The 24,031-nt window shown below is 41.5% G+C and overlaps 1 protein-coding gene across 1 annotated transcript in view; it reads left to right on the plus strand.

Annotated features, from left to right (window-relative positions):
• The first annotated feature begins 475 nt into the window (after positions 1-475).
• The window catches only part of RPH1 (resistance to phytophthora 1), a 47,198-nt gene continuing 23,642 nt past the window's right edge, over positions 476-24,031 (plus strand). The window contains exons 1-2 of the mRNA XM_087676504.1: positions 476-875; positions 1,481-1,691. Coding sequence (XP_087532630.1) covers positions 537-875; positions 1,481-1,691 — 550 coding nt within the window. The 5' untranslated portion in view covers positions 476-536. The remainder of the gene's footprint in view (positions 876-1,480; positions 1,692-24,031) is intronic.

A 24,031-nucleotide genomic window follows, 5' to 3' on the forward strand; every position in this document is an offset into this window, starting at 1 on the left:
AATGCCCAAGAGCTAGATAAGCACTTATTTTGGGAGTGCATGCACATCTCCCCTCTTTGGAGAGCACTCAAGAAGTGATTAGATGGAGCCAACCTTAAGTCTTCCTTTGGATTCACAGTGGTCTTCTTTGGAGACAAGGGGATATTTGACTCCGCTAGTTGGAAATTGATTAGCTTGACTAATGTGGTTCACTCTTAAGCTAATATGGGCTAAGAGGAACGATGTAGTCTTCGAAAGATCTCTAACCCCAAGTAGCTCTTAGCTCATCATCACTCTGAAATATGACCTTGTAGACCTTGTAGTCATACCAGCCCCGCCTAAAGTCTTGTTATTGGATCTATAGGGGTTTTTTTTTTTTTGAAGAAACTAACTTTGGCTTAGGCATGCTGCATTGCCGTAATATTTTTTATTACTTTTGAAATACAAAGCTACCGCATTATTATAAAAAAACAATATGGATTTTGAGGGGAAAATACACTTATTATGCCACTCTCACCACCACCACGGCCTTCTGAGGCAGCGCGGTGGCAAGGGCGATGGCCATGGAGGGGAGTCTTCTGAGATGCTCCTCGAATGCCCTCGCCTCCGCTTTTTCTCGTTCTGCAGTTTCTTCTCCTTCTTCGTCGTCGTCGTCGTCTTCTTCTTCTTCTCGTTCCTCGGCGTCGACATCGTGTTGTAGAATACTGGTCGCCGACTTCAGGCCTTACAGAGGGGGCTCTGGTTCCTCTGCTTCCCGCCAATGGACGGTCAAGTCAAGCTCCCAAACGGGCTCGGAAACCGTGCAAAGCGACGAAGCCAAACAACCGAAGGAGGAGGGCGAAGAAAAGGAAGCTGGCGAAACGGCAGACATCAGCTTAGATAAGGATATCACCAAGGTCAGTTATCTCCCTTCGTGGTTCAAACGTTTAGAGGAGAGTTTTCGATTGGAATTCAGGCTTTATTAAAACAATTATTCAATTTTTTCCATCTTCAATCTTTCTAGTTGTCTGAGTGGAAGACGAGGATTGCTGGCTTTCCCTCAAGGGATTATCTGCATCCATCCTGACCCAAAGCTGGCATATGCGTCATACACTTGAGTTTTACTGGCATCCAGTGACGAGTTGAGTGAAAACACGATAAGTTTTTGGCATTTTCTCATATCGGAACAGGGGCTGTTTTCCCTTGTTTTTCCCTATAGTGTTTAACATCATGAGCTTCTGCTTGGGAGGCACCGCACACCTAGCTAAGCACAGTTGGGGGCAAGGAGCTGCCAGCTCATTCACATTGTGGGAATTATAGTGCGAATTTGTCCAAAACTTCTTGTGAAAGTTATCATTCAGAGCACCTCACTAGCATTCTGCCTTTGTATTCATGCAGCATGACACTGGTGTTTCCTGTTTCACATCATGAGTTGCGAGTACTTTTGAAATTTGATGTGGCATGTGTTGGAATTTAATAGACATACGCTATTTCTAGCTGAAGAACCGTGTTGGTGTGTCAGGTTGTTCGGAAAACAGCTGCCACATTTGCTCCTCGTGCGTCAACTAAGACGAAGAACCCTGCTGTACCTGGAACAGCTCTTTACACCGTTTTTGAAGTTCAAGGGTATCTTTCCATGGCAGTTGGAGGTTTATTGTCATTCAATTTGGTTCTTCCATCCAATGAACCGGACATATGGAGGCTTATGGGAATGTGGTCTGTCTGGATGTTCAGTAAGTATCACATCATTAACTCAATGTTCAGTATGACATATGTTTGGTATTACATTACTACTGATAAAAAGTTTAGGCGAAAAGTAATGATCCTGCATATATTATCCTGTGAATTTGGACATCAAAGTAATTGCAAGTTTGTAAATTGCTTTTTTGTGCAATTTGGTCCAAGTTCCTTGTGTATTTGTCCGCAAGTTTGTGTACATGTCCCCAAGTTCCTTGCACGGAGGTCAACAAGTTTGCATTCCGAATGATTTCTTGGGTAAGCATTTACTTGCTTTGGTTACACCCACCTGCAGTGGTTCCCTGTGAGACCTGGTGGGTGATCAGGTCTAACAGGCAACTTGAAATGCATAGCTGCACACCAACTTTGGAAGAACAATTGAGAACTGAAATGAAGAACCTTGATAAGAATCCAATACTGTATGAGGTGCACAAGGAGCATCTGCTTCATTAGACTGCAACCTGGCACCGTGGAGTAGCTTGTCAAACTGAGGCAGACTGCAGGAACATTCATCTGAAAACTGAGTTCCAAGGCTGAAATTGCTCCATAATTGATCATGACCCTACACTGCCTACAGGTATAACAGGTGACAAACCATTTTACAACAAATATCCATGCAATGGTGCACAAAATAGTGTGAAAATGCAGGCCTGTTCAGGACACCACCCCTTAAGGCCGAACTCATACAGGAGCTGGCAATGATGCAAAATGCCAGGGTTCAGACATAGGCCAAGCATGAGAAAAATTGCAGAAAATACAGCTCTGTCAGGTAATCAGCAGCAGGATGAAACTCCCAAGCACTGTTGACACATAAGAATGACAATCTAGATTGAAAACACAGCCACTAAAGGTCTCTGCTGCACAAAAATTTTGCAGCACATAATACTGACCATCATGTTGCACTCTAAATTTCAGCACCTGTCTATGCTTCCATTGCTGCACCACTTTTGACATGGTATCAGATTGTAGAATCTAGGTTCCTCCTGCGATTTCTCTGCTGATTACAGGTCCTTCCCTTTAGCTGATTAGGTGACCTGTTGCTGATCATTTTCAGCCTGTTAGAGGTCCATTGGTACCCGCGTTTTTAGACCAGCAACCTGCATTTTCAGTCTGCAATTGGATTCCAGCCTGCGATTGTTAATTAGTTGCATTAAATGCTCCATCAGCTTGCGTTTTTTTCATTTTTTGCCCTTAACCATAGCTGGATGACTGTTTGTTCAGCCCATTTTTACTGTCTATGCTTCCATTGCTGCACCACTTTTGATATGGTATCAGATTGTAGAATCTAGGTTCCTCCTGCGATTTCTCTGCTGATTACAGGTCCTTCCCTTTAGCTGATTAGGTGACCTGTTGCTGATCATTTTCAGCCTGTTAGAGGTCCATTGCTACCTGCGTTTTTAGACCAGCAACCTGCATTTTCAGTCTGCAATTGGATTCCAGCCTGTGATTGTTAATTAGTTGCATCAAATGCTCCATCAGCTTGCGTTTTTTCATTTTTTGCCCTTAACCATAGCTGGATGACTGTTTGTTCAGCCCATTTTTACTGTTTTTGGCAGTTTTTGACTGGTTTTTCATCATATTGTACCAATTGGCCTTTGTTTTTGATCAGATTTTTGGTTAGATTGCATGTGAACTCTCATTTTGTGAAGTCTTTGCTGTTGGTTTGGTTGTATTCCCTCTCCCTATACCCTCTATCCTTATCTTCTCTTCTTCTCCTCTCCCAATGGCTCCTTCACGCACTTCTATATAGATGATAAGATACATGGACTTGACTATCTTACATGGAGTGCTGTGATGAACACTTCATTTGTGTAGAAGCAGATTTGGTACATTGTACGCGGAGCTATTCCTCTGCTTTAGCGTTGCTTTTCTCTTTCTGAAGATTTTGATGAGGATAACTATGAGGAATTTGTGCTTACATGAGATTTGGATGATGCACGTTTGTATTTTGCATTGCTTCAGTGTATTTCTAAAGAAGTTCTACTAATAGTTATCTCTTATGGAATATCACCAAACATAGAGATAAGGAACATCTGTTTCGGCGCTTAGGAATGCATTAACGCGTTTCGGGAGGACTAAACTCATGAAACGTTGGCGGAACGTTCCAGCTCGTTCCCTTACCCTCTCCAATCTGTTCCATCTCGTTCCTTGGCCGTTCCTTGTTTGGAACGGCCCTTCTAGTGTGGTATATATATTTGTAAATAAAAAAGTTAAAACATACCTTTTCCTTGTCGTTTGAGTTCGCTCCAATCTCTTGCTTGCGTCGGTCTCTTGCCCGCGATCTCCCGCTTGTTGTCCGCCCATCATCTGTCGTGCGATCTCCTGCCCATCGTCTGTCCACATTGACCATCGCTTGCAGGCTGCTCACCTCTCTCTCTCTCATTGTTCAGACTCTCTGTCTCTCTCTCTTCCCCCCCCTTGGGTGGACTCTCGTGCACACTCACTTCCCCACATCTCATTGCCAAGCCCTATGGGTTGTCACGAGCTGGTGTGGAGTGGAAGGTTCACTTGTGACTTGGTGCATCATCAACAATCAATTTCAACTTTTCTAAATAGCAAGGTGTCTACTAAGCGTGCACACCGCTTTCAATTTTATTTAAATGTTAAGAAATTTGTGTAAATTGCAATTTGGGACTTGAAATGTCCCCTTATTGATTGCCCCCAATCACTCCCAATGTCACAAATTGGATGATTGCTCCAAATCACCCCAATTATCCGAAAGTTCTTGATTGTCCCAAATTTAAAGTGTTTACAATTGAGGCTTGAATTGCCCCCAAATTTGGGGCATTAGGGATTTGAAATTTCCCTCAAATTTGGGGCATTTCAGATCAGTCTTTGACCCAATTTAGGGGTGATTCAGCAGGTATTTGCCACAATTTAAAGCATCTATGATTTAGGCTGCAATCTCCCCCAAATTTGGGGCATTTTGGATCAATTGTTGCCCCAAAATTGGGGCTTTCTCAACAAGGATTGGGGCCCCAATTTGGTTGTGATGTCCCTAAATTTGGGGCATTTGGTTCTTGGGATTTGAAAGACCTCCTAAATTTGGGGGATTTGGAATCAGTCATTGCTCCATGCCCCAAATTTGGGAGCATATTCAGCAAGGGAATGTAGGTTGGAACGCCCCAAATTTGGGGCATTTTCAGCCAAGGAATGGAGGTTGGAATACCCTAATTTAGGGAATTTTCAGTAAAAGGAAGACTGAAGCAGTACCAAAGTTTGGGCATTTTTAGCAAACACATGCATGTTGAAATTTGGGCTGCAAATTTCTACAATTTCATTAAACTTTACTGATTATTTGTCACTTTTATATAGATGGCAGCATTGACATCTATGGGATCTTTATCATCCTCAACTGGTACTTCGTCAAACAACTGGACGAAGTTGAAGCACTATTTGGTCATGGTGGTATAAGGTAGATGCAGGGGTGCCATTGAGAGGTGGAGGGGCTCACCCTTGGAAATGCAAACTTTGCTCTTATGCTCGCACTAGTGGGGTTGATAAAGCGAGAGCCCATCTTCTACACGAGGAGAGGAAAGAGTGTGTGTTTTTGCACTAATGTATCAATTGAGAAAAGATGGAAGTTAGTTGACCGCACAGCCACTTCTATGGGGAATTCACATGCTAGGAGGATGCCAAACATAGCATTGAATCCAACAACATGGACTCCAAGGCCAGCAAGGCATGGTGCTTCATGTAGAAGGCCACCAGGATTAGTGGCTATGTTGCCTTCTTGTGGGCCATGAGTGGCAGTAGGTTGTGGTGTAAGACAGTTCATTGTACACTTCATGGGAACCAAAGAAAAAGGAGAAAATTGATGCAATAGTGGCACGCTTTTTCTACCATGACTATATTGCATTCAAATCAGCTAGGTCACCTTATTTTTCAAATATGTCGACAAAGATTGCAGAGTATGGATCCACATATAAGCCCCCTTCATCAGAAACTATTAGGACTACATTGCTTCAAAAGGAGAAAGCAGCCATAGAGATTGCAACAACAAATATTCGAAATCAATGGGCTAGAAATGGAGTGACATTGATAGCAAATGGATGGAGTGACACATGCCATAGGTCCATTCATAGTGTTGTCGCATGTTCTCATGGGGATGTATACTTCATTGGTAGTCATGATGCTTCAAAGACTGGAAAGAGTGCAGATGTATTGGCATCTAAGTGGTGCGAGGCAATGCAAGTTGTTGGGGTAGAAAATGTAGTGCAATTTGTGGCAGATGGTGAACCTATAAGTAGGGCAGCGGGAAACATTTTAATGGCAATGTATCCCACATATCACCTTTAGTCCATGCATGGCACATTGTTTGAATAACTTGTTGAAGGATATTGGGGACTTGCCATGGATTGCATCTCTTGTTGTGAAAGACAACAAGATTATCACATTTATATGTAATCATTAGCACTTGCATGTTGAGTTTCCCAAGAGAAGTGACAAAGAATTTCTCAAATACTTAGAAACATGATTTGCATAGAGCTTTCTTATGCTTGGTTGATTGTACAAAGGTGCAATTAGGGAGCTATTTGCTAGTGATGAGTATGAAAATTGAATTGGGGTTGCCACTACTATTGCTATGTTATGCAATCCATATGTCTTTGATAGAGATTTTTGGGATGAGGTGAATTGCACCAACCAAATGGTTGACCCTATCATGCATATGTCAAGGCTTGCAGATGGTATGGATCCATGCATTGGGAAGATCCATGAAGGTATGGATTGGATGATTGAGAAGTTGGAGAGTTTGGAACCAAATGCAGACATGTATGAGCAGATCAAGGAGTTATGCATCAGCAGATGGAATGAGTATGACTCTCCTATGCATGTTGCAGCATATGTGTTTGATCTTGAGTTTTAAGGGAAGATACAAGAAAGAGACTTTGGGGTGGTCAAGGCTTTGAACACATTGCTTGCAAGGCTTGATCCTAGAGGATAGGATAAATATAGGGGCTGCTTTATGGTGGGAAGGCTACGGGGCAGAAACTCCAAAGTTGCAGAGTTTGATTATTCGTATTCTTAGCCAAACAATTAGCTTTTCTTGTTTAGAACAACTATGGAGCTCATTCAATCATATTCACTCAAAGAAGAGAAATTGTCTTGGTGCAATGAAGACAAATGATCTAGTTTATGTGAGCTCCAATCTTCGCTTGCTAGCTTGTACATCAGTTTCAAAGGCTGATTCTTTTGTACATTGGGAAAAAGATGACGACGATGATGGTGATGGTGATGGTAATGGCTAGGATGTTGTTCGGCAGGATGAGCATTTAGGCATAGTGGAGCCATCTTCCATGAATGAGAGCACTTAGTGACTAGTCTCTCGGAACTTTAGAGTATTGACTTGGAACTAGGAGCTCTTGTAACTTGGATCTTTAGACTTTAAAGTTTAATGCATATTTTGTGGCTTTGCAATGCATACTTGTTGGACTTATGCAAGATTGTTGATTACAATGTGACAATCCATTGCTGATTACAATGTTTTGAATCTTTATTATTGTTGAAACTTGATTATTATGTCTCTAATTTTATGAATTATGGTTGATATTGAAAAAGGATATTAATAGATCAATTTATAATTATGCGTACATGCGATATGGCTAGTCAACGATTTTCTGATCAAATGTCTAAAGTCATTTTTGTGTTTCAATTCTTTATATCTCTAGATTCTGAGTGTTGATTCTGTATGTGTGTGTGCGCGCACACACACACACACCATTCCCTCTGTTCCCATTCCCTAACTTTGGTCGTTCCCTCATTCTGAGAGGTCTCGTTCTTGTAACTATGTCACCAAAAATATAGTTGAAGCTTCAAATGTTATAGGAGGCATGTTTTCCCATGTATGCTGTGACTCTTTATGGACAGCTTCAGTAGGTGAAGTTTGAGCCGAGGGACACCATTCAGTCATTTTTGCTCTATGTTACACAGGTATAGGACCAACTTCGACACACGTAGTTAGCCCTTGTAGAGGCACATCTAGTGGGAACGGTACTTTACAAGCTTCCCTTGGAGTTTGATGGAGTGACCAATGCTTTGGGGACGCAGACATCCTCTACACCTATGAGCTTTACACGTTCTCCATGCTGCTTGAGAATGATGTATCTTTGCGTTTATAGGGAGGCTTTCATCTCATTATGGAGGTTCCAGTGGGGCCTTTACAAGTTTAGAGAGAGGTGACAGGAAGAAGTCGAAGGCTCAGTGTTATCACTTTAGTAAGAAGGGACACTTGCAGGACTGCAAGGAGTTAATAGCTCCCATAGAAGAAGGAGAAGAAGAAGAAGAGGGATGCGGACCCGTTTGACAAGTCATCCTCTTCCTTAGGCTTTGACTCCGATCCTTCGGCCAAGGGGAAGTCCATGGTGCAGCAAGGATCCACTTCTTCAAATCGAGCGAAGGGCTTGATTGCCCTTTCCTTTGTTGCTTTCTAGTCCAGGTGATGCGGTTATCCCTCACGACTCTCCAATGCCGGAGAGGAGTGTGAGGGGGTGGTGAGATGGGGCAGCGGAGCCTCATCTATATAGATATATAGGTGTATAGGTTCCTGAGAGGGATGTATATGCAAATGTTTCTAAAATGACTATTGGAAAAATATATAATGGGTCGATAGGCCAGGTGGGTTCTCTATAATAATTGTGTTAGATAATTAATAAAAGTATTCGGATTTTGAGATTTCTTGTATCTGGCAATACTTAAAGCATGTTATAATACTCTAATCTAAGTATGGGCTTTGGAAAAGAAAAAGAAAGGTGTTCCTTCCAGCAAGCAGAGAACATTCCCCACTCCGCCTTTCCATCCCTTGTATGGATGGATAGGCGTGAGCATTGAGAGGACCTTTCCCTAGTATGAGAGGACTGGGAAGGATGCACCTCGCGTATCGACCAAAGTTTGGTAGGTTCAAATCCTAGAGTGGGATTGACATCCAAATTTGTGATTGACTGTTATTTGATAGATAGCAGGATTGGCTCCTAATCTGATCTCACATAAGGGGACACTTTAGCAGTCTTGGCCAAAGGCGGGGACTTCATGGTCACATATGTTCCGAGGCATTTTTGACAAGATAGTCTTGTATGCTATTGTGAGACATTATTGATGGACACATAGATCTGCTATGACTCTTCTTCATTTTTAGGCGTTGGTACAATTGACATCGACATTAGGTTTTCTTTGAGGCACCTTGGTGGTATTGAGAAACCCTTCATCCTTCACTTGCATTTTTGCGTTTAGGGTTTGCATTTAGGGTTTGTGGTCCCAAAAAGGGACGCCACCCTAGATTGGCTATGCCTATTTATAGGCCACTCATTCATTCCTTATGGCTGATCCTTCAGTGCGTTACTCCCACTCTCTCTTCGTTAGTCTTCTTACACACTCTCTTCCATCATCTCTCTCTCTCCTCTCCTACCACCATCTCCACACTCCTGGCACCAGCCTTCATCTCGAGTTGGTTACGTTTATGGTGGCAATGTGCTCCTCTTCAGCTAGCGTCTATCCTCCATTGTTGGTGACAGCATCTTCTGTGCTTCTACACCTTTCGTTTGGAGTCCATACTCTCTTGGCGTAAGCATCCACCCTATTTGGCGTCATCCTCCACCCTTCTAGTGGCTCCATCTTCTTGTGTTTGGTTGCCAGGGAGGTTCCTCACCATATGGCGTCTCTCTAGCAAGCGTCACCTTCATTAGAGGCAGTTGCACCTTGCGTTTGGTTCCTGGCTGCTTCCCACCCTTCTGATGTCACTTCAGTAGTTGGCGTCACCTCATCAGGCTTGCATTTGCAGACAGAGGCTTCATCGGTTGTCTCCTTGCTTGTAGGTATCACTCTTCGTCCCTGTGTTTGTAGATTCAGGGGCTTCTCACTCTTCGACGGCAATCTCCCTACTCCAGGTGACACCTCCTCATTCTGCGTTCGTAGACTCAGAGGCTTTTTCGACAGTCTTCTTGCACTCCAAGGCTTCCTTTGTGATACGACACCCTTGTATCAGATTTATTTCATCAACATGATTCATCTTTCATCAACTTCTGTGTTTCTTTTCTCTCAGTATTTGCCATACACACTATGTTTTTCCTTGCAAACCCTACTCTCTCTCTGGTCACTAAGTCATTTTGACATGGTATCAGAGTTGGAGGTGCTCAGAGTCTCATAAGGATATGCATTTTTGAAACCTCACTTAACATGTGGATTAATTTTTAATCACATGGTTAAATAAATGTTGCACATGTGAGGTGTAACTAGGGTTATAGTAAATTTATGAGCCCAGGACTTGAGGAAATCACGGGATGTCAAAGACAAAAGTTGTTATAAGTTATGCCGCACATGTACTTGGTCGTATCTGGTGCCAATTGTTGGTCTATGTTATTCATTTGGCCATAAATGTCAGTTTTGGTGACACTAGAGATGTGGCGTTTAATGGTACCTAATGCCAATTTGATGGCCAAAGATGGCGCAGAGACACTCAAGAATGGAAGTTGTCTAGCGAATTTAATTATTGGCTAGTCAAATTATTTTTTTGAGCACCAAAATAATTATTAGATTAATTTTCAGTATTTGAAGACTGAAAAATAATTTTTAATTATGGATAATGTTGGAAAAACCATTTGGAAAGGTTGCCACTTGTCAAAAGTGCCCATGTAAGATTGAAAAACGTCTTTAGAGGTTGGAGAGCCATTTTTAGTGTATTCAGCCTGTAAGAGAGAGGAAGGAGATGTTGCTGGTCTGATTTGTAGCCATTGGAGGACCTTCTGAGGTAGCTAGGGGTTGGAGAAGACCAATCAACAGTAGGTACAACATCTACAAGCTGTTGAGACAGGGCAACAACAGTAAATGACTGATTTTCTTTAGTTCTTTGCATGAGATAGGGCAGCAGCAGTTAATGATAGATTTTCTTTAGTTCTTCGCGAAGAAATTCTGAATTTTCTCTCTTTGCAGCTTTCTCTCTCATCTCCCAGCCATTTCACGGCCTTGCTCCGAAAATTTCAGCATTTGGACCCTTGGAGATGCTGTAAACCCTAATTTACAGCAGAAATTAGGGTATAGCAGCAGCCTTGGGAAGTGTGCCAAAAATTGGAAGCTCCAAGACTTGGAATTTTCAGGGCTGAAGGTGATTTTCAGCTAAATTCAGGTGGAGGACTTGCTAGCCATTGAATTTGGGGCATTTTCATCGTCCATGAAGTGAGTGAAGGCTAATCAATTGCTCGAGTCAAGGGGCAAATCAGATTGAAGACTTGCTGGTCACTGTGAAAAGCAAGGGGGGTTGGGATTGCAAAGGAAATCGGGAGAATCCCATTGTAAATCAACTTTTTCTTTAATAAAGCTAAAAAAATACCAAAAGGGGCACCAAATTTGGGGCCAATTGGGTGTGCATTGTCCAAGATCAGTAGGTAAATTTGTATTTTCAAATTTGCATTTATTGTTTGCTGCTGTAATTAAGTTGTAATCAGGGATTTACCACCCATCTATGGAAACAAAGATCCTCCTCATCACAAAAGACAAAGATTGGTGGCGGGTTCGGCATCAACATTTGATTTCTCTATCATTTCCGCTGTGCATTGGGAGATATTGTTTTTCTCTCTCCTACCCTTCCTTCTCCAGTTTGCCACACCAGTACCATGGCGTCTCCACTGACAGATTGCCCTTCTATTGGGTGCTACTATTGCAGCACGAGTGGTCATTCAATTGATGATTGTCGATATCGACCTTTGCTCCCCACTCCCCACTCCTCGGAGTATATGCGTCTTCTACCAGCCACTCCTTGTGCCACCTCTCCTTTGTGGGCCACAGAGATTGTTTTGCATCGGCTATTGGAGTATTATGCTCAAGGCAATAAGCCATAACCGACGCATACTAAGTCCTTTGGAGTACACGGAGGCTCTAAGACCTTACGAGGCGATAAGTCCTCCTGGAGACCATCCCATTGCATGGAGGTTTCCCCCATCCACTTCCGGGTACAGTGGCTTCCATGGCCCATATCTCCTCCACAGTCCACTCTCTTGATAGTCTTCGACTATTCCCCACCCTTGGTTCATCTTGAGTCTCCTTCTTCTCCATCCTCTTTCCCTTAGGCTCGAGAGGCCACTTCTTGGTGCTTTCCGGCTTCTTCTTTCGAGCCCTAGATACCTTCTTTAGCACGACCGGCAGCACTTCCTTCATCATTTGATGCCTCACAGTTTGTGAGATGAGTGGTTGGATTCCCTTTCTCTCTTAGACTGGGATTCAAAGGGGGATTTTCTTACTTCGCCCTTAGAGGGGACTTTCAGTTCTTCAGCTTCAAAGGGAGCTCCTACTTCTACTCCTTCCGATTTAGAGAGGGACCCTATGTGCCATGAGGTTCTTCACACACCACTACCTTTCACTTTCGAGGAGTGGCTCTCCTTTGAGCAATCATTTTCTCTACTCATACCTAGGATCTAGAGGATCTCCTTAGATTGGGGCCCTTGGATCTTTAGCAACAACTTGGTGACTAAGCCTTCGTATTCCTTCCCGCATGGAGCCACGTAGCTAGTGGCTTCTCTCGCGAGGTTGAGGTTCGGGTTCTACAGCTCATCTTGTCTCTTGCTTATCTTCAAAGGTCTCCTTTCATGTGGTATTTTTAGATTTTAGGGTGGGTCTTCTTCATCCCTTGGTCAGCATGGAGCCACCTTCTAAGATCGAGTATGGGCATATCCTTATGGTTCTCGGCACCACACAAAGTCCGACATTCCTCCTATGCATTGCATGATTTCATCATCTTTGTACTAGGGCAATTGGGCAAGTGAACAAATTTCCCACGAGGGACACTGTCCAAGTGGCACCTGTGGCATGAACATTCTTTAGTATGTAGCATTGCATCTCCACCTCACTTTTCTCTTGTTCCCCTTTTTGGGCTTGAGAGGGGGTGTTGAGAAACCCTTTACCTGCAATTTGCGTTTTTGCATTTCTGCGTTTTGCGTTTAGGGCTTCTAGCCCCAAAAAGGGGCACCACCCTAGACTGACTGTGCCTATTTATAGGCCACTCTCATTCACTCCTTACGATTGATCCTTCAGTCCGTCACTCCCACTCTCTCTTCGTTAGTCTTTTGACACTCTCTGTCACGAGGACGTGAAATTTTGATGCTTTGCTTATGTTTAATTGACATTTGATTAAAGGATTAATCAAATGTGCAATTAAAAGATGCACATGTGTTGCACATGTGAGGTGCAAGCTTGTTTTTCACAGTTGAAGGCCAAAGGACCCTGTGAAAAAGATGGGTGTCAAAGGCAAAAGTTGTAACAAGTTACACTTTTTAGATTTTAGGTGAATTTTGGTGTTAGTTTGCCCCTGGGACCATTAATTGGCCATTAAGTGTCAGTGGTGACACTAGGGACTAGGCATTAATTAATGGATGAATGCTTGTCTAAGGGTCAATTAATGCATGGGACCACTTTGGGTTGCAAATGGCCTAGCCAATTTATTTTTGGATGGGCAAGGTCAAATTTCTGGGCATGGATTAAGGCTTGAATTAATTTTCAGAATTAATTAATTCTAAAAATTAATTAAATGGCTGGAAATTGCTGAAAATGGATTAAGAAAGCGGTCACTTGGCAAAACTTTCCCATGCAAGTGGGGGAAAGGCTAAATAGGGCTGAAGGGAGAGGGAAATCTCATTTTTTCATTTTGGGAGCTGTTGGGAAGAGGTGTTGGACTGTTGCTGCCAGCTTTTGGGGCCAATTCCCAGCCATTGAAGACCGTTTTGGTGACGGAGATTGCATATTCTTGACCTTGGGAAGCTGGCAATTACTGTTGATGCACTTTCTCTTGAAGATCACAGTCTCTGATGCTCCTATTGTTGTTGGTGCATCCGTTTGGGGCTGGTACAACAGGGCAGCAGCTGATTTTGATTAGTTTTTCGCGACAAATCTCAAAATTTTCTCTCTCTCTACAGTATTCTCTCATCTCCTTCAACCTATGCTCATCCATTCTTAGCAATTCTCAGCCATTTGGAGGAGATTTCAGCCACTTTTGGTGGGCTGATCTGTAATTTCTGCAGTAAATCCTAATTTACAGCAGAAATTAGGGTTCAGCAGCCACCTTGGGATCCGTGCCAAAGATTGAAGGCTCAAGGGACTGAAATCAGCAGCTGATAATTGAAGATTATCAAGGGATTTCAGGAGCCAACCCATCTCAAATCGATTTGGGGCAGCATTTGGCCAGCCAAGGGTCAAATTGGAGAAGAAGTCTTGGGTGGATCAAGGGGCAAATGACCCAAAAGGCTTGCTGGTCATTTATGATAGCAAGAGCAATTGGTTAGCAGGAGGAGATTGAAGAATCTCAAGTTGTACTCCTTCCAATTGAATGAAAGCTAAAGAAATACCGCAAGGGGCACCAATTTTAGGGCCAACAGGGTGTCTACTGTCCAAGAATGTTATGGTAAAGTGTGTATTTCATTTTATGAGCATTTATTTATTGCTGTAATTAACTCTTAAATCAGGTTATCACCACCCATTCCAAGAAGGAAGGCTGGTTTCACTCTCTTTCTCCTCTCTACCACCATTTCTACACTCTCGTGGTGCCAGCCTTCATCTCCAGTTGGCTGTGTTTATGGTAGTAGTGTGTCCCTCTTCAGCTGGCGTCCATCTTCCATTGTTGGCAACAACATCTTTTGTGCTCCTACACCTTTCATTTGGAGTCCATACTCTCTTAGTGTCAGCATCCACCCTATCTGGCCTCATCCTCCACCCTTTTGGCGGCTCCATCTTCTTGTGTTTGGCTGCTAGGGAGGTTCCTCACCATCTGGTGTCTCTCTCCAGCAGTCGTCACCTTCATTAGAGGCAGTTGCACCTTGCGTTTGGTTCTTGGCTGCTTCCCATCCTTCTGATGCCACTCCAACAACTACTGGCGCCATCTCATCAGGCTTGCATTTGCAGAGAGAGGCTTCATTGGCTGTTCCCTGTTCATAGGTACCACTCTTCATCTTTGCATTTGCAAATCAGATGCTCCTCACTCTTTGACGACAGTCTCCTTGCTCCAGGCGACACCCCCCCATCTTGCATTTGCAGACTCAGAGGCTTCTTCGGCAATCTTCCTACACTCCAGGGCTTCCTTTGTGCTACGGCACCCTTGTATCAAATTTACTTAATCAGCATGATTCATCTTTCATCATCTTCTGTGTTTCTTTTCTCTCTCAGTGTTTGCTGTACACACTGTGCTTTCCCTTGCAAACCCTACTATCTCTCTGGTCACTAAGTCATTTTGACAGGTGGTAGTTTGATCACCCACTGCTTGGGTATCCATGGGTTTACTTTGGTGGTTCTATGTTGTATGGACTATGATTAGCCTTTATCATTGTATCATTGTATTGTATCAGATCACCCATGATCTGAGAGAGGGTGTTAGTAGGTTTGTTAGCTCATGTGTGAGTGTGTGCATGCCTATCAAGACTGGGCACATCGCCTTTTATTTAGGCATTATTTTAGTGGGTTTTGTGTGGCATTTATGGCATTTTATGCTAGTTGATCAACATTAAATGGTAACGGACCAGCTACTATTTTGGGCCTATTTTATGCCTATTTATTCTGTGGCTCCTCCTCCTCCCATTCAATTATCATCATTTTTCAGGTGGTCTTCTTGTCAGAGAGAGGAGCCAGTGCATGTGCCTAAGAGCCAGAGCCTCATTGTTGTATGCGGCATTCTCATGTTTGGTATATGGATTCCATTTCCGGAGCACATCTTTGAGTTCTCTTCCTTTGCAGTGTTCTTCTGTTTTCTTTCTTTTTTTGTCTTGTGTTCAGTAGTTTATTTCAGCACTTGTCTATGCTGCACTGCTTCTGACAGCCTTGACAAGCAAATGAACATGCATGACTTGTAACTTGTGTGTGTTTGGACTGCCTACTTATTGGGTCATAGATCCTAGGCTGGTGGTTCCCACTTGTCTTCATTGATAGTTGACGTGGATGATAGTGGATGCCATTATTACATTCTTTCATACTTTGACCTTTGTACACATGTATCTTGTTTGACAAAAGTTTTAGGCAAGGCATTCAAACCCCCACTCACATAGGTGTTTTGTGTCTCAAGTGGGGTGCATGTGGCATCCACTGTATACTTTCATTTGTGAAGAGTCCCTTAGCACACGTAGCTAACTAGCACCCTTTACTTTGTGGCCTAGCATATGCAGTTACATTTATTAGACTAGAGTATTGTTCACACTTAGCTTAAGATGTGAAGAGTTACATCGTATGGAATTCTCTTTTCTACTTTTTTGGAAGTTATGGACATGCAATCTTGTGAAGGAAGTTGGAGCGAGAGAAGTATTGTATTGTGGCTTTCTTGTTCAAGAAATGGACGAATGAAGAGATGGCTCTCTCTCTTTCATGGCTATTTTAACTTGCCGTTTTATTTATGGTTTGTATGCTTTTGTGGTTTTGTGCATTCATGCCATAAACACTTGGGGATCTTGCCTTGTTCCATCAACATGGTGTATTGAGGATAATTCGTAGAAGTTCTGGTGATGAAGAAATTCAAGAACAGTTTACAGCAGTTTCAAGGCATGGTTGCGGTGAACAAGATGTTTCATGTTTCAAATTTCATTTTCATGGATACAAATTGTGAGCTCAAAATTGTTAAGTCTGAAATTTCATTCTGAAGTTTTGATCTGATGGAAATAACTCAAGAAGCATATTGTAGCAATTGATTGTGCCACAAGGATGTGCATTTTTACTTCAATGCTTTGGCGTAAGTAAGTTGTGCACATGTGAAGTGTAAGTTATTTTGGGACAATGACAGTCAATGACCCAAGTTGGGCAGTGGGGGGCATTGATAAAAGTTGTTATGAGTTATGTTGGAGAGGTACTAGTGGATGTCTTGTGACTATCTTGGTTCTAGGCATTAAATGGGCCCTTAGAAATGATTTGTGGCATCATTTGGGCTTGAGAAAATTAAAGATTTAATGATTGGACTATGGTTGATGAAATTTAAAAAGAATTTCAAGTTCAAAGGGCTTAGCACATTAGATTGTGGATGGGTAGTGACCAATTTTTGGGCAGGACAAGAGGATTTTTAATTTCCCCAAATTTTTGGATTGTTGAAAATTCTGTCTAGAGGTTGCGTCTTGCATTGGAAAGGCTGCCACTTGTTAGAAGGAGAGAACACCTATTGTGCTAGCTTGTTTGGGCTGATTGGGGGACTGACTGAGACTGGGAGAGGGCAGTTTTACTGCAAATGACTGCTGTGCAGGCTGTTTTCAGCTAGGAGGAAGCTGTTCAATGGCATTGGCACCCATGAAAAGATCACTTGGAAGCAGGCGACTGCATCTAGGCATTGCCAGACTGAAGGCAACAACTATTTGGGGTAGGCCACAGCATCCTTGCGTTGCAAATCAATAGGCGACCTGATAGCCTCCTGATCAGCATGTGACTGCTGTTTGGGGTACTTTCTATGTCAGAGTGACAAGTTTCTCTCCCCTCGGCAGATCTTCTTTCTCTTCTAGCAGAATTGAAGAGGATGACATTGAATTTGCTGTTATAAATCCTAATTTCTGCTGAATTTAGGGTATACTAGCCATCTTGGAAAGCACACCCACAAATTGGGAGTTTGTGATCACAGAAGCTGCTGAAATTCAAGGAATTACAATAGTTCTGAAAGGAATTGCTCATCCACAATTTGATTGGCCTGCATGCAAGTGTTCTCGGCCCAATTTGTGCCCGAATGTTGAGCTAAAAAATGCATTTTATTATAGCCCCAAAACACAAATTAACCAAAGTTTCATTAAAAAAGAAATGTGCTCCTAGAAATTGTCTATGTCCCATAAGACAAACTCTAATTTGGGAGGATCCAGCCATCTATAAATAGATGGGCTGCCCACCACTCAGCCTTAATCTTGTTTTGTAGATTGCTAGCACGTGTCTTTGTTGTCCCCACCCCATTCGCGGAGGATATCTCAATTTGAGCTGTTGTCCACTACTGATCTACACCTGGCGCTTGATCTCCAGTCCCCTCTATATGTTGGTGATTGTTCTCAGCCTATCTACATCAGTCAGCTGGCTGCATTTACTGCTGCAAATCATGTACTAGCTCGCGTTTGACCCAGATTTGCTCCTGCTGGTATAGATGTCATCTCCTATTAGTGCATTTATTGTCCAGCGTGGTTGTATAGCGTGCCACATCATTCGCACAACTACGTTTTGTAGTATCTAGTGTCCGACTGTTTTCCTTTGTTTGATTGTTTGTTTGACATTTGTTCAGCCTCACACCGTTGCATTTGCTGCTGCCAGTCATCCTTGGAGTTTGCTGCGTTTTGAGATCCATCAATGCACGGCACCCTCTCCAGCTCATAGGTGCCCTAGTCCTAGAGACATGGGAGTAAGTTATTGGCAACTAATGTAAGTGGTGACATTAGAGATTGGGCATTAATTAATTAATTAATACCGGTCTAAGGGCTAATAATTGCTCATGGATTCTTAGAAGACAAATTGACCTAGTTAATTTAATTATTGATTGGTAAACTTAATTTTCTAAGCTCTAGAATAATTATTAATTTAATTTTTAGAATTAATATTTTAAAAATTAATTTAATAAGTTGGATAACGTCGAAAAATGAGATTAAAAGGCTGTCACTTGTAAGTCTTGCGCATGCAAGTGGGATAAACGTTTTTGTGGGTTGGTGGAAGTCTATTCTAGCCATTGTGAGAGAGGTGGCTGTTAGAGAGCAAGGAGATGTTGATGTAATTTGCAGCTACCAAGGATCAGTCCTATAGCAAGCAATACTAGTTTGGAGCTCTCCAAGAGTAGATGATAGCAACCCAAGGTTCTTTGGTGTAGGTGATGGCATAGAAGAAGGAGTAATACTCTTTTTAGTGGTCCTAAGCTGGAGATGACACCTTCCATGGCTATTTGAGCAAGGTAGTGACGGTTTTTCAGTATTTCTCACAATTAAACTTTGAAATTTTTCTCTCTACAACATTCTCTTTCATTTCCTAGCCATCTCTCAAGTTATCTTAGTGGAATCCCATCATTTAGTCATTACAAGTGGAGATATTGAACATATTCCTATTGTAAACCCTAGTTTACAGCAAAAATTAAGGTTTGATAGCCATCTCGGGATGCATGCTCAGAATTGAGAAGGACTTAAATTCCAAAAGCTGAAATTGAGAAATTTTAGGGAGATTCAAGAGGCCAACCAGCCAATATCAACTTTGGGATTAGATTTGTCTTTCAAGGAGCATTGTAAAGGCTAATCCCCAAGCAAACTAAGGGGCAAATTGGTTTGGAGGCTTGTATGTTAGTTTTGACAGCAAATGACACTTGGATTAGTGGAGGAGGTTAGAGGATCTTAGTTGTATTCCATACATTTGTAATACAAGTTAAAGAAATACCACAAGGGGCGCGAGTTTTGGGGCCAACAAATTGTCCATTGTCCAAGATTAAGGTGGTAAAGTGTGCTTTTTAATTTATGTGAAATTTATCCTTGTTATAATTGGAGCTTAATTAGGTTGTCTATTGTCCAAGATTAAGGTGGTAAAGTATACTCTTTTGTTTATGTGAATTTTATGCTTGCTGTAATTAGTGCTTAATCATGTCATTTACCACCCTCTTCGAGGAGAAGACTAGTTTCATGGTTCCATTGTTGGGATACCATCAATTTCCTTGAATTGGTGGGCTCGAGACACTTGATTGAAGATCAGAAACTTTGTTGTAGTGTTGAAATTGTGCTCAATTGAGCATTTATAGCAAGGATGTCTCTAGATAGTGAGATGGGATCAAGTAGTGATAATGCCTCTCAATCCGAAAATTCACAAAGTGTTGGAGAAAATGCAATGCTTGATCTTGGACAAGGCAATACAATATGAATAGCAAGCTGATAATGTTGGTTTAGACCAAACGTGGATCATTCTAGGTCTCTTGAAGATGATGACTAGCAAGAGGAAGAGGAATTTCATGGCCAGTTTAAAGATCAGCTAAGGACATTAGTTGAAATGCTTATGCAATTGGCAAATGATTCTCAATTGATGCGCTTTTTGAATCCTTTAAAGGAGGGCAACAAAGGCAAGAAGAGGAAATTGTCTTTAAGAGCTTTGGGACAGCAAGATGCATTGAAGGAAGAGCCAATACAACTGTGTGATGCTCCAAATGTGGGTAGTGAGCATTAGCAAATGATGCGATAGCTGCATATGTAGGGCGAACTTGGAAGTGTTGATTCAATGCTTTTTGGACATAAGGGCATGCATGTAATGATAGGGCAGCCAAGGTACTTTGGTGGTCGCACTAGTTTCCATACTATGGTGTATCAGTGACTGCATACGAGGATGTATGATACAACTCCTTATGGTATACAACAACCAATGCATGGTGTGCAAGGCCTAATGTATCCTGTCCAGGTATGGATGATAATATGTATAACCCCATATATAGCAATGTTGGCATGATGCTAGGGCAGAAAGTGTCAAGTTTGACAATGCATATATGTAGCCCATTGTGTTTGGGACTCATGGTATTAATGCTGGTCATGCAAATGCTTTGTACAATTCTGGTCATGAGGAAAAGTATAACTAGTGATACATAAAATATATGGAAAAGTGTATCTTGGTTTAGGTTGTAGTATGCAAATTTCCATGCAGACTCACATTGCAATGGTCCAAAGTATGCAAATAAGAATGTTTTTTAATGCATATGGTGCTTCTAGCATGTTAGGTACACATGAGGGCCTAGTTAATTGGATGCAATGTTGCATATTAGTTAAGTTGGAATTGCAACAAAGTGAAAGTATAAAGGATCACAATGCTTAAGGGAAAAAAGGCCCAGAACCTAGTGGAAGTTTTGTGGCAAGTAAAGCTAGAGGTAAAGTTTCCATGCGCTTCTTGGTAAAGCTTCAACATTGTTTTGTCTATGAAAGAATGCAACTGGATGGAAAAGGGTGACGTGGTAGATCATCCTTAGTGATACACTTTATCTTGATGTGCTTTAGTTATAGCCGTTTCTAGATCGAGCTTTTTTAGGTTCAATAGAGCATAGAATTTCCAGAGTATTGCCTGATGTCCAAGGGAAATGTTGCACCTCCACTTCCCTAGTGATGGACAACTCAGTTATGTAGTGGATCGCGGATGTACTTGGTTTGCATCAAGGGTATTGTATGTTGATAGTATTTTTGTTATTGGGATTACTATTCAGTGGACTAATCACTTTAGTATGCATATGTGTATGGTTTGCACCTAGGCTCTCAAACAATACATTTGCAAGGTTGTTGACACGTATGGAATACATGGAATGTACCTTTTGATGTGATGTGCATTTTCAAGGCATGCATGGGATACATGAACGGTATGCAGTGTACACTTGCAGATAATGGAAAAGAAGTACAATTGCATAAGTTATATATGGTTTGCAACTGATATATGCTTTACATGACTATCATGTCGTACATCATTGCTATGAGGTGTTGTTTATGTATTAGAATGTCTTGGTGGTCGAAACAATGTTGGATTTTGGTGTGTGGATGCATCTCTTATGATTCTGATAGTGGTTATGATTCATGTGTGTGGATTGTAATTGGTTTAAGTGATTGGAATTTTAGTCATGTAGAGAGCATGAGCTTGGTTATGCAATAGGTGTACACGTTGCTTGACTATGATGCCAACATGTATTTCCGTTGTGGCAATGGATGGTTTGGCACATTGCAATGCAATCGAGGATGATTACAAGGATTTCAAGGGGGTGGTCTATCACGAGGACATGAAATTTTATTGCTTTGCTTAGCATTCGATTAAAAGTTAATCAAATGTGCAAATGTGACTTGCACATATCAAGTGTAAGTTAGTTAATTATTTCATAGTATGGGACCTAAGACCTCGAGATATTAGTTGATGCCAAAGGCAAGAGTAGTAGTAAGTTATGTTTGACAGGTACTTGATAGTACTTGGTGTCAGATTTTGGCCTAGATAAATTTATTGGCCATTAATGTCAATGCTGACATTAGAGACTAGACATTAATTAACTAATTAATACCAATTTAAGGGCTAATAATTGCTCAAGGATACTTAGAAGACAAATTGGCCTAGCTAATTTAATTATTGGTTGGTGAAAGTACTTTTTTGAGCAATAGAATAATTAGTAATTTAATTTTCAGAATTAGTATTCTGAAAATTAATTCAATAGGTTGGATAATACTGAAAAATGGGATTAGAAGGCTGTCACTTTACAAAACTTGTCCATGCAAGTGGGAAAAACATTTTTGGAAGCTGGTGGAAGTCTATTTTAACCATCGTGAGTAAGAAGGAGCCTGTTAGAGAGCAAGGAGATGTTGATGTGATTTGCAGCCATTAGGGATCAGTCCTATAGCAAGCAACATCAATTTAGGAGCCCTCTAGGAGTAGATGCTAGCAACTCGAGGTCCTTCTAGTGCCATTGACAGTATACAAGAGGGGGCATTAGTCTTTTTGGTGGTCCTAAGCTGTAGGTAATAGCTTTCATGGCTATTTGAGCAGGGCAACGATAGTTTTTCAACATTTCTCATGATAAAACTTTGAAATTTCTCTCTCTACAGCATTCTTTCTCATTCCCTAGCCATCTCTTAAGTTATCTTATCAAAATCTTGCCATTGAGTCATCACAGGTGGAGATATTGGAAAAATATTTATTGTAAATCCTAATTTACAACAAAAGTTAGGGTTTGACAGCCACCTTGGGATGTGTGCTCAGAATTGAGGTCTTAGGACTTGAATTCCAATAGTTGAAATTAAGGAATTTCAAGGAGATTCAAGAGGCTAGCCAGCCAATATAAATTTTTGGGTTGAATTTATCTTTCAAGGAGTTGGGTGAAGGCCAATCCTTGAGTAAACCAAGGGGCAAATTAGTTTGGAGGCTTACTGGTTAGTTTTGATAGCAAATGACACTTGGATTAGCAGAGGAGGTTGAAGGATCTTAGTTTTACTCTGTCCATTTGCAATAAAAGTTAAAGAAATATGAAAGGGGCACCAGTTTTGGGGCCAAAAGGTTGTCCATTGTCCAAGGTTAAGGTGATAAAGTGTGTTTTTTAGTTTATATAGGTTTTATGCTTGCTGTAATTAGTCCTTAATCAGGTAATTGACCACTCTCTTTAAGGAGAAAGGCTAGTTTTACACGGACTACATGTCTTCATTTTCTACCTCTCCATTCACTTCTATGCTATGTATGTCTATTTATTCTTAATCAGACCATTATTAGAATGTAAATACAAGAAGAGGCACTTATATGAAAAAACCCTTGTGTAAGTTTTCTTTCTCTTATTTTTCCTTCAAGTTTCTCAAGGTCAATTTGAAGTAGGTAAAACATCTCATTCTTCATTTCCATCTTTATACACATTTCAATTTCAAAGAAAGGATTTAGAAAATCATTTTAATGAACTCACTAACCCATCATCATCACATCAATTTAATTTATCACCCATCCCATCCACTTCTTTTGCTTCATTACCATTCATCTTTACCTTTTCTATACATACACCACCAGTGATATCTCACATTATATCAGGGGGTTTGTTAAACATAGACACATCCGTAAGGATATTTTCTTTTTTGGGTGGTGCAAATGCACCTAAAATGTCTCCCAAGCATCCAACTTACACATGAAACATGACACATTCCAAGGGTTGGTGTCCCATATCGCTAGCCCACATTGTCCTGATGTATAGATGTATTGGCCGAATGGTCAAGAGTCCAAGAGTGATGATCACACAATGAATTTGCACAATAGAGTCTTGAGTTCTTTAATAGGACTCGGTTGCCCTAATCTCAAAGTGCCCTTGCCCTTAGTACGTTCGTACTAAGTCACTTCATGACCATTGTGGCCAATGCTACTAGTGCCTATCCGGCTATTGAGAGACGTAACACTTTTCCTCCTTTTGAATGATTGCTGTCCTTAGCTATATTCTTAGGGACGAAGTGAGAAAAACATCTCTCCAATGAATGTACCGACTCCCAAGTAGTCTTTGCACCTTGGGGCAAATTTTCCACTTGACCAGGTACTCGAGATAAACGGTTCGATGGGATAACATTTAATGTTACATTAACATTAAAATTAAATTGATAAAAATGATTGTCAATCAAAATTTTGATGCTTATGAGGGCTACAAGGTTTCAACTTCTAATGATGGTTTGCTATATAATGGAGTGGTAGCTCTCCAGACTCCTAGAACCACTGTTAGGTATGAACCATCACGGTTTCGTGAGAAAAAGTGGTTTTGTGCACAACATCGGATCTCTCGTTCAATTACAAGTTATAGGGTGACACTTTGATACCAATGAAACGTCCCTCAAGGATCTAACTTGCACACGAGACATAACACATCCTAAGGGTTGGTGTTCCATATCACTAGTCCACATTATCTCAGTGTATGGATGTGTTAGCCAAATGGGCC

Source organism: Lygodium microphyllum, chromosome 4 (genome assembly GCF_053477565.2).
Source record: "Lygodium microphyllum isolate KBCC chromosome 4, Lygodium_microphyllum_v1.1.10, whole genome shotgun sequence".
NCBI lineage: Eukaryota > Viridiplantae > Streptophyta > Polypodiopsida > Schizaeales > Lygodiaceae > Lygodium > Lygodium microphyllum.